The following is a 20,656-nucleotide window of genomic DNA, read 5'->3' as shown; positions in this document are numbered from 1 at the left end:
CCTTCCTGCTATTTATCTACTTGCACTTTGAGGTGTTTTCGAACTGCTAGGTGGGCAGGAGCTGGGACCGAGCAACGGGAGCTCACCCCGTTGCGGGGATTCGAACCGCTGACCTTCTGATCGGCAAGTTTAGACCACAGCGCCACCTGCATCCCAATTGCTTAGAGTTCTTAGGAGACCCCTATTCTCTTCCTTGGGGAGCTCTAGGAATAGTGGTTTCTGTAAGGGAAATATACAGATACCACACAACACTTAGGGTCCAAAAAAGGTTTTCTATTAGGAGTTTTTACTTAAGCCTTTTTGCAGCATGGGGGTGATTCTGGAGGGGGAGGATGACAGCACCTAGAGATGCTGCAGGCTGGATGGGGAGGCAGCATGGGCTGCATACAACCTGTGGGCTACTGGTTCCCTGCCCCCCCCAGCTCTAAACGGTGCCCCCACTAACCACAACCCCCTAACGGAGATCAGCTCCCACCAGGCATGCAATGGAGAGCACAGACACCTTTGTTGGTAAGTCCTGAACACTCCTATTGGCACCAAACTCTCATGGCTCACTCTTCCTTCCAGGATCAAAGGCAGTGGACAAAGCAGAAAGAAAGAAAAACCATCTGGCGGCAACAGCTCGAATATTACTGCTTCTCTTGGATAAACAAGCATTATCTTCATGATGTCATTACTTCCACCAACATAGACATCAGAGGAGGTTGGGCTGGGACACGCAGGATGGCAAAAGAACCTGGGTGATGTCATCCTCTCTCAATTCCTCATTCAGCTGGTTCGCAATCACATGCACTTGCAGCTGTTAGCAATTGTGCTTCACACAATCCTCATGTTTCTCCTGCCCTGCTCCAGCAACTAGGCAGGCATCCAATGCTAACAGGCCAAAAGATGCCCCACAAAGACAGCATCATGCAACCCACAAGCAAGGCCTATGGCAGAACCAGTTCCTCGCAGGGCTGCCACTATTTCCTCCTATGCATTTCAAAAAGGTGCAAGTCAGATGAGGACGTTAGCGGAAACAGGGAGACTTAGCATGAAAGTTCAGTAGTGATGAAGTAGGCTTGCCATACGCCCAGAATTTCTCCAGTTCAAAGGGCAAAATTAGTGCAAGAACAGAATGGGGAGGAAGCTGGCGACCCAATTCCTGCATGATGCTGTCAGAACCCATTCTATGCTTCACTTCCTCTTCAATAAAAGCCACCTCCCTTCTTCCACCGGTTAGCACAGCCTTCCCAAATCACGACACCCTCAGATCAGCCTTTCTCAGCCTGTGGGTCCCCAGATCTTGTTGAACTACAACTCCCATCACCCCTAGCTAGCAAGGCCAGAGCTCAGGGCTGATGGGACTTGTAGTCCAACAACATTTCAGCAAGGCATTTGACAAGGTGCCCCATGATATTCTTGTAAAGAAGCTGGTAAAATGCTGTTTTGACTATGCTACCACTCAGTGGATTTGTAACTGGCTGACTGACCGAACCCAAAGGGTGCTCATCAATGGTTCCTCTTCATCCTGGAGAAGAGTGACTAGTGGGGTGCCACAGGGTTCTGTCTTGGGCCCGGTCTTATTCAACATCTTTATCAACGACTTGGATGATGGACTCAAGGGCATCCTGATCAAATTTGCAGATGACACCAAACTGGGAGGGGTGGCTAACACCCCAGAGGACAGGATCACACTTCAAAACGACCTTGACAGATTAGAGAACTGGGCAAAAACAAACAAGATGAACTTTAACAGGAAGAAATGTAAAGTATTGCACTTGGGCAAAAAAAAATGAGAGGCACAAATACAAGATGGGTGACACCTGGCTTGAGAGCAGTACATGTGAAAAGGATCTAGGAGTCTTGGTTGACCACAAACTTCACATGAGCCAACAGTGTGACGCGGCAGCTAAAAAAGCCAATGCAATTCTGGGCTGCATCAATAGGAGTATAGCATCTAGATCAAGGGAAGTAATAGTGCCACTGTATTCTGCTCTGGTCAGACCTCACCTGGAGTACTGTGTCCAGTTCTGGGCACCACAGTTCAAGAAGGACACTGACAAACTGGAACGTGTCCAGAGGAGGGCAACCAAAATGGTCAAAGGCCTGGAAACGATGCCTTATGAGGAACGGCTAAGGGAGCTGGGCATGTTTAGCCTGGAGAAGAGGAGGTTAAGGGGTGATATGATAGCCATGTTCAAATATATAAAAGGATGTCACATAGAGGAGGGGAAAAGGTTGTTTTCTGCTGCTCCAGAGAAGCGGACACGGAGCAATGGATCCAAACTACAAGAAAGAAGATTCCACCTAAACATTAGGAAGAACTTCCTGACAGTAAGAGCTGTTTGACAGTGGAATTTGCTGCCAAGGAGTGTGGTGGAGTCTCCTTCTTTGGAGGTCTTTAAGCAGAGGCTTGACAACCATATGTCAGGAGTGCTCTGATGGTGTTTCCTGCTTGGCAGGGGGTTGGACTCGATGGCCCTTGTGGTCTCTTCCAACTCTATGATTCTATGATTCTATGAACATCTGGGGACCCACAGGTTGAGAACTGCTGCTCTAGATGTTGCAAATTACAATCCCCATCATCCCTAAGCGTTGGCCATGCTGGGCTGAGGCTGACGGGAGTTGCAGTTCAACAACATCTAGAAGGCAACAAGCTGGAGAGGCTGGTATAGCAGATATCTTCATGTTGCTGCAGCAGGAGGAGGAGAGGTGGGTTCACTACACAACCTAACACCAGCGCAGAACATCTGCATCTTGCCCATAAGAGAGGTCGGGAGATTCCTCCTGTTCTATTCCTTTATTGCTCAGATGTTCACATAAATAGAAAGGGGGAGGCAGGTGAAGAACACCTCTGAGCCTACTCCAGACGTCCATTTACACCAGGGATAGGCAACCTAAGGCCCGTGGGCCACAAGCAGCCCATGGGGGCCGTTTAACCGCACCACGAGCCGCCCTCAAACCGAGCTGCCCACTCGGCAAGTACCCGTGCACTGTGCTAAACCGGTGCAGCGTGGCACGGGGACTCGCTTCCACGGTGCCGGAAATCGCATCTGCGCATGCTCAGTCGGCGAAAATCGTGTCTGCACAGACACAGACGCCAGAAATCGCAGCCGTGCATGTTCACATGCACTCACGATCCAGCCCACGAAGGGATCTCCTCTGGAGTGCACCAGCCCAGGAGAGGTAAACCTTGCCAACCCCTGATTTACACCCATCCCCCAGCTGCCCTGTGGGAAATATCCCAGTACTGAAAACATCAAGAGAGACCTGCTGGGGCAAGCCAGAGACCCAACTAGTCCAGCTTCCTGTTCTCACAGTCAGATGCCCCTGGGCAGAAGCATATCTAGGCTACCTTGAACCCTCAGCAAGGGCTTTACTGGCTCCTTCAAAGCCGGGAGGGACCATGAACCAGTCTGCTTCTTGATGCCTTTCCTGCTCTGCCATTGCTGCCATCGGGGTCAGATCTGCTCTGCTCCACCTTCCTTTCTTCCTCCACCTCCTTTGGCCCATCTGTCCGAGTGCACAGGCGGATGGGCTCCTAACCCACTCCTAGCTACACCCTGCTTTTGGGAAGTCTGCAAGCAGGACCTGAGTGCAACAGCACTCTCCTTTCTTGTGACTTCCAGCAACTGGTATTCAGAGGCAGGAGGGCAGAGATGCCAAGCCCAGCTGGACTGGCCCCTGGCACACATGGGGTCACCAACTGTTCCGTGGGGAGGATACAAAACCCCTTTTTATATATGTGGAAACTATTTTTTTTCGTGGCTTTAAAGAATGCATTTTGAAGTTACTCAGCCTGCCTTAAAAGGATTGGTATCCTGAAAGGAGAGATATAAATAACTCAGATTAATTCCTCCTTAGTGATGTATGGAAGTGAGAGCTGGACCATAAAGAAGGCTGATCGCCGAAGAATTGATGCTTTTGAATTATGGTGCTGGAGGAGACTCTTGAGTGTCCCATGGATTGAAAGAAGATCAAACCTATCCATTCTTAAGGAAATCAGCCCTGAGTGCTCACTGGAAGGACAGATCCTGAAGCTGAGGCTCCAATACTTTGGCCACCTCATGAGAAGAGAAGACTCCCTGGAAAAGACCCTGTTGTTGGGAAAGATTGAGGGCACAAGGAGAAGGAGACGACAGAGGACAAGATGGTTGGATAGTGTCTTCGAAGCTATCCAACTGCATGAGTTTGACCAAATTGTGGGAGGCAGTGGAAGGCAGGAGTGCCTGGCGTGCTGTGGTCCATGGGGTCACAAAGAGTCGGATACGACTAAACAACAACAACAACAACAATTCCTCCTCTTTGAACTCTCCTGCACACCATTCCTCAGGAACACCAGTTTGGGAATTTCAAAACCAGGTCCAAAATTGGGGCATGGACAGCTTTCAGCTCCTTTGCATCTTTTACAACCCTCTCTACTTTTCCTTTAAAAAAAAACATTCCAATTGGCTACAGCACTGTACTGTCTCGACTGTGTGCAGCTTTCGCAGGCACCTTCTCCTTGGAGACCAACCCTGGAAGTTGAGCCTGGAGCCACCCATACCTACGCCATCTTGGATGCTGTCCTAATGAACCGCCTAGGGCTACTTCACTACTGGGCTTTATGGCTGAGAACCATTGGATTCTACCTTAAACAAAGTCAGCCCATCAGTCTAGCTCAGGATCAAAGAATCCCAGGAGCTGCCAAGAGTGCATGTGCAGCAGCACAACTAGATGCCTTCATTTGCCCCAGCTGCAACAAAACATCTCTCTCCTGTATCGGTCTCAACAGCCACAGCAGGCGCCGTAACCTTCCAACAGTTTGACTTCACTCTTCCTTCAAGGATCCTGAGATTACATTAAGGGTAGCCAAATTCTGTGCGATTTTCATAAAACTTAGGGAACAAGCTGTGCTATTGTAATGATTAAGGCCTTAAATGATAATTTTAGGTTATATGTTAGTGACTAAGTTTTAATTTATATATATTTTTAACTGTTGCTATATCTGTATTGTCCATGTTATCCCTAATTGCAAATTCAAATGTATCCCTATTGTGTTTTATGACGTCCTTGATATTGTATGTGGGCTGGAACTGGTCTGTGACCGAAATAATAAAATTCATTCCTTCACTCCTCCTTTGTCTACTGAAACAGGATAGCTCAGCTGGTTGGAGCCAAGGCTGCAGGTCTGATCCCCGTATGGAACACCAGCATATTCCTGCATTGCTGGGGGTTGGACTAGATGATCGCCAGGGTACCTTCCAACTCTAGAATTCAATGGTTCTAGGAAAAAGACGAATGCCAACTGCTTCTCTTTGGCCTACTGTTACTGGATGGTTACAGCATTGCTCTCTCTAGCATGGGAGGCTTTTGGTTCCTTTCAGTCTAGAACACCAAGGCCCCATCTGCCCCAATCTGCCCCATCATCCCCCTTTAAGCAGTCATGGCTTCCCTAAAGATTCCTGGGATCTGTAGTTTGTCAAGAGTAAAGGCAAAGGTAAAAGGACCCCTGACCATTAGGTCCAGTCACGGACAACTCTGGGGTTGCGGTGCTCATCTTGCTTTATTGGCCGAGGGAACTGGCATACCGCTTCCGGGTCAGGTGGCCAGCATGACTAAGCCGCTTCTGGAGAACCAGAGCAGCGCATGGAAACGCTGTTTACCTTCCTGCCTGAGTGGTACCTATTTATCTACTTGCACTTTGACGTGCTTTCGAACTGCTAGGATGTCAGGGGAGTTTGTCAAGAGTGCTGAGATTTATTAGGAGATCCAGATTCCCCTCCCAGAGCTACAATTCCCAGAGTTCTCTGGGAAGAGAATAGTGGTCTCCTAACAACTCACCTTAACAATGAATCCGAATATTAACTGGGGGGGAACACAGCTGTTTAAAGTGGCATGGTACTGTTTTAAATGTATAGTGCGGATGGTCCTTAGTTACAGGATTCTCTGAAGCTTGCCTTTACATCAAGGAGGCTACCTCAAGGCTGTTGGAATTCTGCCTGGGTCAGAGGAATGTGCCACAAGCGTAGGCACCGGCAGATATTCCTGTCGACCTCCCCGCGTCTCCCAACCTCTGCTGATAAGCAGGCGAGGTCCGGCGATTCTTCTCAGATGTATGAGAGGAACACACCGTTCTTCCTCTCTCCCCTTTGGTGTCCCCAGGGAGGGGAAAGAAGCAGACAGAAAACTATTTACATCATTTATTTCTGCCTCTTCCATCAGTACAGAGAATCATGTCTGCACTCAACAACAGCAAGGAGAAAACTCCTCCCAAGTACATCCAGTACGGGTCATATGACACACACACACACTGAGCTAACATCCGGTGCTCAGTACAGAATGGACTGCCCCTTTGTTCCCATGGCAACAGTCACAAACATCCTGTCTGGCTTTCCAGCCACAAGCAGCTGGCTGAGCTGCTAGTGCCTTTGCTTGCTGCAGCATTGGTGCTTTATGGTAACATACTCCCCCTAAAGTATCAATGTGTGCTGCGAGCAAAGCGTCATCCAGAGAAGAAAACAAACAGTTGTTATATTTATAACATTCCCCTGTTGTTTCCGTTCCACCCTTGGAACTACCCGCCACTGGTTTAACCAATGTACCTCTCTGGTTGTGTGACTTCGCATTACCTTGGTTAACAACTCTCTGTTGTGCCTTTGTCTCTGACTCAGACACAGCTTCAATCTGTCCTTGGTCGTTTACAATAGCAACATATGCAAGGTTAGCAAACTCCTTTGAATACCTCTTGGGTGGTACACCCTTCGTTGCTCTCTCAGACTTACGTATGAGGTTCTGATCCTCTGTGCTCACTGGTTCAACCTTTGGACTCTGTCGAGAACCAGTAGCAATCAGTGGTTCTTCCTTCACCTGTGAAGGTCTATCCATTGTGTGAGATTTCCTTTCAATGACTGTGACAACTGAGCTGTCTGAGCTATCGCTGTCATCATCAGTACTACTGAATTCAATAAGATCAAACTCATCATCATCATCATCAGAATCGTTTCCTGTGGGAAATGTCTGTACTATCCGCTCTTGCTTTGGAGCACTCTCTAGGAACTTTGTGAGAATCACCTGACCAGATTCAGACAAAATTACTCTGTAGAGACCTTTTTCATAACCCACAAAAATGCCTCTGGCATTCTTTACTCCACCTGGAGCTTCTGTTCTCACATGAGACCCGAAAACCTTAAAATAGGCAACAGAAGGTTTTCTATTGAACAGCTTCTCAAAAGGAGAACATCCCAACTCTGTTGAGACCTTTCTCAGCCACACATGAAGATAGGACGCTAGCGATTCGGCCCAATATTCATGTGGCAAATGTGAACTCAGCAATTGCGCATTCATCCCCTTTTGCAATTCTTTGTTCACTCTTACACAGACCGCCCTGTTCCACGCTTCTTGCGAAACTGCCACTTTGTGGTCTATCCCTTTTTCATCCAGGAACTTCTGAAACTTCTGTAACAGAAAGACTTGTTTGTCATCTGTGAAAAGACAATCAATGTCAGCATCATGCATACTTTTAACCTTGTCACAAAATTCCTGAAACTTTTCTAAAGTTTCTTGCGGTTTCTCCATCATATAAACCCAAGAATAATTAGTGAAACAATCCACACACAAAAGGTAAAATCGTGCACCGCCTCTAGATGGTTCTAGAGGACCAATCACATCAGCATACACCCGCTGAAATGCTCTGTTGACCTTCTTCGTCTTAGTCATCTTCCTGGTGCTCACACTGGTCATGGTCACCCCTGCAAGAGAGATTTCGTTAGAAACATCAGAAGAATTACATTTCATGTAATCACTTTGATCAAAAGTCAACAAATACAGTCCATCTTTCTCTTTGGCAGTAAGAAACAGTTCTCCATCTTTGTAGATCTTGCAGCTTTTAGCATCATAGGACAGTTTCAGTCCTTTCTTTGCAATCTGCGACACGCTCAGCAGATTAAATCTCAGTTCTGGAACCAGGTAAACATCATTTATAGTCAAGTTCAGACTCTCAAGATACACAGTCCCAATTCCAGTCGCTTCCAGCTCTTGACCGTTGGCCTGTTTCACAGTGAAGCTTTGCTTCTTCAACGTCGAAAATAGTCCTCTGTGCGGGCACAAATGTTTTGTACAGCCCGTGTCGATTATGAATGCGTTCCCAACATCTGGCGTGGTTCCTTTCGCCATCATAGCCTTTGCAGGTTTCACCTGGCACTTGGTACGGCTTTTGCCTGACGCCTGAGGCTTCGTAGAGCTGCTCTTTGCTCCTCTTGACTGGCGCGGCTTCTTACAGTTTCGCTGTAGATGCCCAGTCTGTCCACAATTGTAGCATCGGACAGCACTCAATGCTACACCATGCTCTCCAGTAGCATCAGCAGTGGGGGAATTAGAACTCTGTTCTTCCCTCCCCCTGTCTTTTTCTTCCAGTGCAGCAAGTCTGTCGTGTTCATTCAGGACCACAGCACAAACTCTCTCCGCGGTCAGCTGCGCGGCCGGTAGGGAACCAAGCTGACTGGCAACAACCTTGTAGGTGCGGCTAAGGCTGTTTTTCATCATGAAGCAAAACACTTCCTCCTGAAGACGGAAATTGCGTTCCACCATCTGTTGACGCAGAAACTTCATTTCTGTCAGGTGTGCTTGAACATCTCCATCAGGCGCAAGTCTCAGATTGGTCAATTTCTCAAAATACAGCAACGCTGAAGAACCAGCATCTCTCTGATGCGTTGTACGCAGCGTGTCCCAAACCTCTTTCACATTTTCTAAATGCTGAACATGCACCAACTGATCATCTGAGACACACAGAATTATAGCAGTCCTGGCCCTTACATTCTGTGACTCCCAACCTCTGGTTGGTGCTGCAGGGATGGGGTTTTCAATTACATCAAAAAGCCTCTGATTCTGCAGCAGGGCCTTCATCTTTACAGACCAAGATGAATAATTGTCATTGGATAAGGAAGGAGGGCAAGGCAAACCTTCCCCTTTCTTGGCATCCATCTTGAAGCCAAGCCTCTCTAACACTGTCAAACAAACTGTAAAATCCAACAGTTGTTTTTTTTCTTTCTCACGCAGCAAACTGCAAATTGTTTACGCTCTTTGCACCTGGCAGCTAAACTCTGGCTGCTATTGAAAAGTCCCTTCCAAGAGCTCGTAAACCTTGTAGCCAAAACATTCTCTGATTTTGTTTCGCTTTCCCAGGCTTACACGCAGAGTCCAGCCCCTTTGCCAGTAACTTTCCAGGACCGTTACCTAGCAACAATGCATTTCAATGGGACTTCTTATCTACCACAAAAATTTGTGGAATGCAGGCCTCTTCCTCCGGAGCTTTTGTTTTCTTTGAAACGCAGCTCCGTGAACCAGGGAATTAATCTTCCTGCGTTCACACTTTTAGCCCGAAATGCAGCATACCTTGAGCTTTGTTGCTTGGAAAACACCTCTTCTTTCCATCAGCTGTCTGTGGAGCCTCTGGCTGCTTTCAGACGCTTTTCTCCCTCCTTGGAGCAGAGGAGGACAATCCACCAGCCTCTCATGCAGATGTCCGATGAATCGCAACCATCCTCTGCTACCACTGTTGGAATTCTGCCTGGGTCAGAGGAATGTGCCACAAGCGTAGGCACCGGCAGATATTCCTGTCGACCTCCCCGCGTCTCCCAACCTCTGCTGATAAGCAGGCGAGGTCCGGCGATTCTTCTCAGATGTATGAGAGGAACACACCGTTCTTCCTCTCTCCCCTTTGGTGTCCCCAGGGAGGGGAAAGAAGCAGACAGAAAACTATTTACATCATTTATTTCTGCCTCTTCCATCAGTACAGAGAATCATGTCTGCACTCAACAACAGCAAGGAGAAAACTCCTCCCAAGTACATCCAGTACGGGTCATATGACACACACACACACTGAGCTAACATCCGGTGCTCAGTACAGAATGGACTGCCCCTTTGTTCCCATGGCAACAGTCACAAACATCCTGTCTGGCTTTCCAGCCACAAGCAGCTGGCTGAGCTGCTAGTGCCTTTGCTTGCTGCAGCATTGGTGCTTTATGGTAACAAAGGCTACCCAGCTGTGTGACCACTGGTGTTGTGGTCAGCTTTGAAGTATAGTATAGGCAATTTTTTGTGACAGCCCCCATAACTACAACCCTCCACAAAGAGTCCAAGAAATGCAGCTGTGTTGATCCATTGCATAGCCACTCACATCAAAGAACAGCAACACATAGCATAGTACCCAATTTATTAGGATAAGCTGACAGTCCTGGAATAGTATAAAATTTGTTGCACTGTGCAACAGCACAGGATTGTTGGCTGGGTTGTGAGAAGAGAGGGACTTTTTCCCACTTATGGTGGGGATATCCCCTGGTTTCATTATTTTGGTCTGATTTCTATCAGGAAATATAATCAAACCAAGTCTCTCCTTTGCTGAACATGTGGGATGATCAAATGCAAGTTTCTCCTTCTAAAGAACTTCCGGTAGGGTGTTGGCTACAGCCAGAGTTTCCATAGCTCAACAATGGAAAACACTACAAAATGTACACCTTTCTTTACGGTTCAAAAACTTGTGGGGTTTGGCTGATGCAGAAAAAAAGCCCCAAACCATAAGCTGCAGGTCTGAAGAGGGATGGAAATCCCAGAATGTTTATATGACTTTATTTCCTGTTTTGCATTCAGATGCACAACACTCACTATCTGTACCATCTTAGGAAATATGGCTTTCTTGAGTTATTCTTGTGTGTACCTATGGTACTAGATGTCCTGCGCTTCTAATGTAATTTAATTTTCCAGTAATTTAATTTTCCAGTATGGTTTATCTGTATTTGTTGCTATATGTCAATAAATAAACATGGTTGCACTATGTCGACAGATTTTTAATGGCGCAAACCCAAATTTCCTCTATGCACTCCTGCAAAATAGTGACAGTCTGGAGGCAGAATTGTTGTGCTATTTAAGGATGCTTGTAAGTCCCCCTAGTGTTAAAACGACACCTGTGCACTTCACCTGTGCATTCCCCTCCAAGCTCACCTTGGAGACTTAATAGACAGGTAGGTTAAGAAACCTCTCCCCTACTCTCCAGGATACACATTGGTGGAACCAGCCATATGCTCAAGTGCCGTGATGTCATAAAATAAATACACCATGTCCCTGCAACTATTAAGTTGGAATATTCATGGATTTAATTCCCCGGAGAAAAGGAAAAAAGTCTTTCATTTATTGAAAAAGGAACAATTGGACTTGATTTGTTTGCAGGAAACACATGTGATAAGGCTCCATAGGAAAGTATTGATTAATAAAAGATTGGGTCAGGAGTTTATTTCATCGGACAAGGTTAAAAAGAGAGGAGTTGTAATTTACGCGAAAAAGAGCCTATCACCGAAATTTATTTTTAAAGATGACCAAGGAAGATATGTGGCAATTGAAATCCAAACACAAGGAGAAAAATTTCTGATAGTAGGAGTATATGCACCAAATGAGGGGAAATCAAATTTTTTTAAGAAGTTGCATGAGACATTGTTAGACTATATGGATTACAACATTATCATGATGGGAGATATGAATGGAGTGGTATCTACAAATATGGACAAGTCGTAGAGACAGGTAGTTACCAAAGATGGCAGACTACCAAAAACCTTTTTTGAGATGACTGACAATATGGATTTGATTGACATTTGGAGAATAAAGAATCCCCTGGCTAGGGAGGGAACCTTCTTCTCTGAAGCCAAAATGACATGGACAAGAATTGACCAAATCTGGATTACTAGAGGACTGGCACCTAAGACTCGAAAAGTGGAAATTTGCCCTAAAACCTGCTCCGACCATAATGCTGTGAAAATGGAGATGAAATTAACACCTACCGGCTCCTTCAGATGGAGGATGAATGACACCTTGTTTAGAGATCAAGAAGTTACCAAGAAGGCCCAAAAAACCTTGAGAGACTACTTTGAGATAAATATGAACACTACCATCGAAAAAAGAGTAATCTGGGGCGCAAGTAAAGCAGTTATGAGAGGGTTTCTAATTCAACAGAATGCAATAAAGAAGAGAACTCAAAATGAGAAAAAAGATAAAATTTTGGAAAAAATAAAAGAGGGGGAGAAGAAATTGAGAGCGAAACCAAAATCACAAGAGATTCTGAGAGAAATAAAGTTATACCAAGTTCAATATATGAAGATGATGAATCAGGAAATAGAATGGAAAATTAAACAGATGAAACAAAGGACATTTGAATCGGCTAATAAATGTGGAAAACTGTTAGCGTGGCAAATGAAAAAAGACAAAAACTTAACACCATTACCAACTTGGAAGTGGAAGGAAAGAACATCCAGAATCCAGTGGAAATTAGAAAATGCTTCCAGAGGCACTTTAAACAGCTATATACACAAGGGCCACAGAAAGAGTGTGATTTAGACAATTTTTTAAAAACAAATGGACTTCAAAAATTTTCTCAAGAAAATAAGTTAATGTTGAATTACAAAATAACAGAACAGGAGGTGGAAGGTGCCATTCAGAACATGCAGTTGGGCAAATCTCCAGGGCCAGATGGCTTAACCTCAAAATATTATAGGTCCTTGAAGGATTGGATAATTCAACCATTAAAGGAGGTTTGCAACGAAATTTTGGAGGGGAAAAAAGCGCCAGAGTCGTGGAAGGAAGCTTATATTACACTAATACCGAAAAATGAGTCTGAAAAGACACAACTTAAGAACTACCGCCCCATATCCCTGCTTAATGTGGATTATAAAATTTTTGCAGATATTTTGGCTAAAAGGTTAAAAAAAGTATTAGTGGAGGAGATACATAAAGACCAAGCTGGCTTTCTCCCGGGTAGACACTTGTCTGACAATACGAGGAATATAATCAACATTTTGGAGATGCTACAAGTGAATATTAATACTAAAGCTGTTTTAATTTTTGTAGATGTGGAGAAAGCCTTTGATAATATTTCTTGGAGTTTTATGAAGAAAAATCTTCAGGGGATGGGGGTTGGTCAAGGGTTTGAAAATGGTATAAGTGCAATTTACTCAGAACAAAAGGCTAAACTAATAGTTAACAATGTGGTGACAGAGGAGTTTAAGATAGAGAAAGGGACACGACAAGGCTGCCCAATTTCCCCATTGCTTTTTATTTCGGTCCTGGAGGTTTTACTAAATATGATCAGAAGGGACCGTCTGATTAAAGGTATACAGTTTGGAGCTAAACAGTACAAATTGAAAGCTTTTGCAGACGATTTAGTATTGATGTTACAGGAGCCAGAATCTAGTACTAAAAGAGTATTAGAATTGATTCAGGAATTTGGTCATGTGGCAGGATTTAAGTTGAACAAGTTAAAAACTAAGGTGCTTGAGAAAAATTTAACACTGATTGAGAAAGAGAGGTTTCAGAAGGAGACAGGTTTAACATTGGTTAAGAAAGTAAAATACCTGGGGGTTAACATGACTGCTAAGAATTTAAACCTATTTAAAGACAATTATGAGAAATGTTGGTCAGAAGTGAAAAAGGATTTAGAGATATGGTCAAACTTGAAGCTTTCCTTGTTAGGTCGAATTGCTGTTATAAAGATGAATGTATTGCCAAGAATGTTATTTTTGTTTCAATCATTGCAAATCTTGGACAAAATGGACTGTTTCAAGAAGTGGCAGAGAGACATTTCTAGATTTGTCTGGCAGCAAGTTATACATTCTTGACAAATTCTTAGTTTTGGGTTCTAACAGTTTCTAATTTTGATTTTTCCACCTGGAAGCCAATTTTCTTGTCCAATTTAAATGCCTCCATTATCTGAAAATAATGAAGCCAGTCTCGCACTTTGTTTTTTAGTTTTTCAAAACTCTGCAATTTCAGTCTATCTCCATCTTGTTCCAAAATTTCCCAATATTTCGGCCATTTGACCTCCATATTGAGCTTTTTCAAGGCTTTCACTTCCATTGGTGACAGCCACCTTGGAGTTTTGTTTTCTAATAAATCCTTGTATCTTATCCAAACATTAAACAGTGCTTTCCTGACAATGTGGTTTTTAAATGCTTTATGTGCTTTGATCTTATCATACCACAGATATGCATGCCATCCAAATACATTGTTAAAACCTTCTAAGTCCAAAATGTCAGTGTTTTCAAGAAGCAGCCATTCTTTCAACCAGCAAAAAGCTGCTGATTCATAATAAAGTTTGAGGTCTGGCAGGGCAAATCCACCTCTTTCCTTTGCATCCGTTAATATTTTAAATTTTATTCTGGGCTTCTTGCCCTGCCAGACAAATCTAGAAATATCTTTCTGCCACCTCTTGAAACAATCCATTTTGTCCACAATTTGCAGTGTTTGAAACAAAAACAACATTCTAGGCAATACATTCATTTTTATCGCAGCAATACGGCTCAGCAGTGAAAGCTTCAAATTTGACCAAATTTCTAAATCTTTTTTCACTTGAGTGGTAAGACCTTTAAAATTCAAAAAATGTGTGGGTTTTGCTTATAAAACAAGTATGGTCAAAGGACTAAGTAATTTGCTCACCTGGTGAGGGACTCCCTGGGTAAATGAGTGCAGCTATCCATTTGCAATGAGTAAACTGTGTTATATTCCACTTGGCCAAGCCAAGAAAAGAATATATCTTCTTTTGAAGTAAATAGTTGCTTCTTCTTTTTTGCATTTTCACTTTACAGTGGTACCTCGGGTTAAGTACTTAATTCGTTCTGGAGGTCCATTCTTAACCTGAAACTGTTCTTAACCTGAAGCACCACTTTAGCTAACGGGGCCTCCCGCTGCCGCCGCGCCGCTGGAGCATGATTTCTGTTCTCATCCTGAAGCAAAATTCTTAACCCGAGGTACTATTTCTGGGTTAGCGGAGTGTGTAACCTGAAGCGTATGTAACCTGAAGCATCTGTAACCTGACGCTGTATAACAATTGTCAGCTTCAGATTGTTCCTATGGCCTTGTCACCTCCCAGTTTACCCCTTTTTTTGGATTATCGCCCATTACTTTTATTAAAGTTTTCTGCACGTTCCAGTGTTTTGTATTGTAAAGAACTATCCTACCTGTCGTTTTACTTGGTTGCATGGTGCTGAAACAGAACTAACCTTTGTTTGAAGTCTACATTGTTATGTTGTTCTGACATTTTTAGGGGTGTGCTGGGAGCCTGGGCTAATTAGGCATTAGAAGCACACTTGAACTGGAGAAAGTGGGGAGCCTAACCAGGCCAGAAGCACCCACACAACCACTTGACACCCCCCCCCCTTTTTCTTCACACGCTGCTACTTCCCTCTGAGTTACTAAGCTGGGTCCATATTTTCTCCTATGCCCATGTGCTTGTAAAGCGCTTTCCTCCTTGCCCATGTGGCTCCCATCCCTCTCTCCCTTCCATGCGAGTGGATGTATTTGAACCACAGTGGGACTTGCACTGCTGTCGGAGATGTCTGTAGTTGTTCAACTTTGTGTGCACTGTACCTTTAGAACACATTCAAATCATATTCTGTTCCTCAAAGAACTCTGGCTACTGTAGTTTACCTGTTGCACAGCTACAGTACCCAGCAACCCTTAAACTACAGTGCCCAGAGTTCTTTGAAGGAAATAAAAAAGGTAAAGGGACCCCTGACCATTAGGTCCAGTCGTGACCGACTCTGGGGTTGCGGCTCTCATCTTGCTTAATTGGCCAAGGGAGCCGGCGTACAGCTTCCTGGTCATGTGGCCAGCATGACTAAGCCACTTCTGGCGAACCAGAGCAGCGCACGGAAACACTGTTTACCTTCCCACCGGAGTGGTACCTATTTATCTACTTGTACTTTGACGTGCTTTCGAACTGCTAGGTTGGCAGGAGCAGGGACCGAGCAACAGGAGCTCACTCCATCACGGGGTTTTGAACCGCCCACCTTCTGATCGGCAGGTCCTAGGCTCCGTGGTTTAACCCACAGCACCACCCACGTCCCTTGAAGGAAATAAGGTGATTCAAATGCTTTGAAGTTAAAATGTGTATAGAGCCTATGCTGGGGTATCTCAGTGGGCGCAATGTAGGCTCTTAGCTCAGTGGTAAAGCACCTGCTTTGCATGCAGAAGGTCCCAGGTTCAATCCCCAGTCATCTTCAGGTACGAGAGAGAAGGCCCCATACCTGAAACCTTGGAGGCCACTGCCAATGAGTGTAAACAATGCTGAGCTAGAGAGAACCAGCGGTCTTACTCAGATTAAGGCAGTTTCCTACATTCCTCTTCCTGGCAGCATACTTGTGGACCAGTGTTTCTTAAACCTGGGTCCCCAGCAGGGCCAGCGGTCCAGGATGATGGGAGTTGTAGTCCAACAACAGCTGGGGGACCCAAGTTTGAGAAACATTGCATGGACTGTGTGGGAGAGGTATGGATGAAACAGGAACTCCAACATCTCCACAGATTTCCTGCCCTCACCATGTACAGTGGTACCTCGGGTTAAGTATTTAATTCGTTCCGGAGGTCCGTACTTAACCTGAAACTGTTCTTAACCTGAAACACCACTTTAGCTAATGGGGCCTCCTGCTGCTGCCGCGCCGCCAGAGCACAATTTCTGTTCTCATCCTGAAGCAAAGTTCTTAACCTGAAGCAATATTTCTGGGTTAACGGAGTCTGTAACCTGAAGCGTATGTAGCCCAAGGTACCACTGTTTTGACTAGTGCTTCCTAGGCACCCTCAGCAAGTGCTATTGTGATCGGTGGATGGAAACACACAGTTGCCCTTTTCAGCCTACACTGGAAACTGTGGCTATTGTGCTTTCACATAGCTGCTAGAGCAGCAAGGGAAGCAGCATTTCTTGCTAGCCCAAGCTCTGGTATAATAGCAGTCTTCCGAGCTGAAAGGCTGCGTGCCGTTTTGGGAACAAGTCCCACTGAATTCCTAAAAAAATAAACATGCGAAGAATCACTCATACTGTACGATTCCTTTATGAGAGTAATAAATATTTTAAAGGCCCAGTTCCACTAAGAACTAAGTTAGACTTGCTGAAACTAATCTACCTAATGTAGATGTGCCTGTTAATTTTAACGGGTCTACTCTGAGTATAATTGCTGTTTTGTGCTCAGGTTTTCCTTCTCTCCCATGCCATGTGGTTATATCTGGTAGCAAAAAGTCATTACAAATTAGGCCACTTATTATTTAGCTGCTGAGGAAAGACATCATCAGGTAAAGTCCTCACACCCACACCACACCCCAAAAAATCCATCCAGTAAAAAACATACAGCACCTCTAGAGTTGGGAGTTTTTAAAAAATTACTCTTTGCGGATCAAACTCATGTTTATTGTGAAACACAATCTACTTCTGAGGGTAACTAGGAGTTTCCTGGATATGATTCATAGCTTTTAACCAAAGTGCTGCACTGCATCTTTCGGGACAAGGGCTCCAAGAGAACAACGGAAAAGGCATTATTTAAGAACTGGGTAGCAGAGCAAACCAGTCCCTTAGCAAGAAGCAATTTGGAGTTCCCCTTCGTAAGGAATTTTCCTATGATGGAAAATACCAAGGGAGTAGTAGACATGATGTCAGCACAGCTTACCGGTGAGGTAACCCACCCAGACAGGGGCAGCTCCTGGATGTTGTGCTGCTGGAGGCAAAATGCCTTGCTGCTGCCTCCTGCCCCGTCCTCCATCGCCACAAGCTTGCCCTGCCAAAGCCATGCCACCGCTGCCACAGCAAAGGAGGAGCCGGCAGCAGTGAGCAGTGTGCTCCTCAGGCCCAGATCTGCCCCCTGAGGCAACTGCCTCAACTCGCCTCATGGGTGGGCCGGCGCTACACCCAGTGATGGGCCATGAAAATGGGTGGTTAAGAACTCTGCAGGGACTTCAATGAGATGGCAAAGCCGACATGTTTAAATCAGAGAAAAGTCACAGTTAACATTTGTTAAAGATTGGAAACCTCTCATAGACTTTTTGCGTGGGAAAAAAATGGAAATAATGATATCTGGATTTGAGGAGTGGAGATCATGTTTGTTTATAGGAAGTGCCTTTGTTGAGTGTTGCAATGGATTGGATGAAGTGGTTTATTTTTAAAAAATAGTGGACACATAAAGAATCAGAAGTTCTTTGTTTCTTGAATATTATTTTTCTATCTTGATCTTTTAACCTCTTTTCTACACTTTTTAAAAATTTCTTTCTTTTTCTATTTCCCACCAGCTTCTCAGGTTTTGCTGATAAATAGCTTATGAAGCTATCCTTGGTCTTCTCTTGTAAAGAAAGGAGGGGCACACATCACCACTGCTAATTACTTAAGCAGTGTGTTGGCGAGAAACCGCAATTTAAGGACAGATGCAAATGTTGACAGATTCTCCTTACATGGGTACCTATGTGAAAAAAACTTTAGAATAAGGATTCCTGTGCTTCCTAGCAATCAGAGGAGCACAATATTAGGGTAGGAAAGAGGCTTAACTGCTGTTTGAAGGCATTATCACTTTGGGAAGGAAGTCCGCACACATTTCTCTGATAAAATAAGCTTAACTACAAGGGATCACCGACTCAGCTCTTGCGCAAATTAAACCCTCCAACATCAGACATAGCAGATATAGGCCGACCACCTTTAAAGCAATTTTACTCCAGAACATTGCCTCCAAATTCTTTGTGCTCTGCAAGAAAGTTGTTTCGAAGCCAGTGATATAAATCTAAAAGTCACAATCAACTCGGAAAAGATTAATTTCTCTCCAATAGTTTGGACTCCGTCCCTAATAAGCCTACTTAGGCTTGCGACATTCACTGTATCCAACGTGGAATGCTTTTCTGACTACTGTTCTTAATACTACGCTACAATTAGATGTGGCTTGCCTTAAATTCTCCACATATTCGTGATGCAATAAGCAATCCCCACAATTGTAAATGCTTCCTGCCTTGCCTCTTAGCCTAAAGCCATTTCTGCCTATGCAGAGGTCTGCTTGCAAGCCACCTAACATTTCCTCAAAAGTAAATCCCAAAGTAGGGGTGTAATAAGAGTGCCGCTTCAAAGCAGTAAAACAGGCAATACCCCCCCCCCCCCAGCATCACATATTCATGGTGTAGCAATTAAACGAAAAACAGAACAAGGCAAAAGACATATGTGTGTCTTACCAGTTTGCTTTTCTTATCCATGGGTTGAACAAAAGGCTGATCAGCCCTATTTTCTCTTTCTGGTGGTCTCCGAAAGCTTTCCCTCTCCTCGTGTGAGATGCGGCCACCCTGAGTCTGGCTTGTGTTGTTTTGTCCAGTGTATCGTTTGCGTTTGAGACTGGTCCGGTGCAGATGAACTCAGGGTGCCAGCTGTCCCCGAAGGACAATGGTTCAATGGGAAGATGTCTTTCAAACAAAGGAGCTGCTTGCAGGATTGATTCACTCGCTCTCCCCAGACCCACACCACACACAACCTTTCCCTGAAATGACTCCGTGGAAAAAAGTGTCATCGCTTCCCACCCCCCACAGAGGCCGGCTTTTGAAAGCATAAGCTGGCTAGGCAAGTTTAATGAGTTTGACCACCACCAGCAACAGCAGCAGGAGCAAAATTCAAGGGAGGGTCTCTTATCCAGAGGTAACACAATGCATAGCTAGCCGGATTCCACTGGAATAGTTTCACGGGATGACCTTTGGTAGAATTGCTCAAAGCCCTTTTTTTGTGGTAAAATGTCCTCAACTTATCAACAGCCCAGACTGAAAAATGCAAAGACTGCTTTATAGCAGACCCTCCCTGTAGAGGGAACCAAAAGTACCTGAACAGCACAACCCTACGCGTGTTTACTCAGGCCACGCACACACCATACATTTAGAGCATCCCCTCCCTGCAAAAAAAACCCCAAACACACTGGGGAACTGTAGCACGGTGAGGGGTAAACTGCAGTTCCCCGCATTTTCTCAGCAGGCGACCTGGTTTAAACATAGGGTGTGCTCTCTTTAAGTTGCACTCTGTTCAGTGGTATTTACTACCAAGTAAGGCTTAAGGCTACAACCCTATGCACACAGAAATGTGATGAGGCAGATCTGATAATGCCCCTAGGATTGCAAGCATTTTATAACAGCCACCTGTCCCTGGGTCTTAGTAGCAGTCGGACTTGCACCTGCAGAAAATAAGCAGGTGATGCTTTTTGCTGGTGCAGAGATGGATTTTCCCCTACCCCCTTACCACCTGGCTTTCTGCCTGCCAAGCTGTTCTTAAAAGCACAGGAGCTGGACCTGTATAGAAAAGGGGGGAGGATGAGAGGAGATGCTCCATGCATTCGCCTCTTGGTGCGTTAGCAAGTACCAGACAGAAACTAAAAGCATGGGTGAAGTCAACTTTAGGGGCAGACTAGGCTCAGTAAACGTTATGTTGTGCTTTTGTGATGCTTCAGTGGCACTGTTTTCTTCTAGCTGCATAAACGATAGATAGATAGATTAATTAAATTTATATCCCACCCTTCCTTCCCAAAGGAAACCAATTCTGCACAATCCCGGTTCTGCAGAGAAGTTGGAATTCTGCAACCTGCATAAATTAATAATAATAATAATAATAATTTATTATTTATACCCCGCCCATCTGGCTGGGTTTCCCCAGCCACTCTGGGCGGCTTCCAAAAGAATATTAAAATACTATGTTACATCAAACATTAAAAGCTTCCCTAAACAGGGCTGCCTTCAGATGTCTTCTAAAAGTCTGGTAGTTGTTGTTCTCTTTGACATCTGGTGGGAGGGCTTTCCACAGGGAGGGCGCCACTACCGAGAAGGCCCTCTGCCTGGTTCCCTGTAACTTGGCTTCTCGCAGTGAGGGAACCGCCAGAAGGCCCTCGGT

The 20,656-nt window shown here is 44.9% G+C and overlaps 1 protein-coding gene across 1 annotated transcript in view; it reads right to left on the bottom strand.

The window, feature by feature from the left end:
* Positions 1-19,244, bottom strand: part of ENPP2 (ectonucleotide pyrophosphatase/phosphodiesterase 2) — a 90,705-nt gene extending 71,461 nt beyond the window's left edge. Inside the window, exon 1 of the mRNA XM_081012549.1 lies at positions 18,970-19,244. Within this exon, the coding sequence (XP_080868675.1) occupies positions 18,970-18,990 (21 nt within the window). The 5' untranslated portion in view covers positions 18,991-19,244. The remainder of the gene's footprint in view (positions 1-18,969) is intronic.
* Between the last annotated feature and the right edge of the window lie 1,412 nt (positions 19,245-20,656).

The sequence above is a fragment of the Podarcis pityusensis genome (genome assembly GCF_964106645.2).
Source record: "Podarcis pityusensis genome assembly, chromosome: 7".
Classification (NCBI taxonomy): Eukaryota; Metazoa; Chordata; class Lepidosauria; order Squamata; family Lacertidae; genus Podarcis; species Podarcis pityusensis.
The sequence above is the reverse complement of the archived record's forward strand: the minus strand, read 5'-3'. Positions and strand labels throughout refer to the sequence as shown.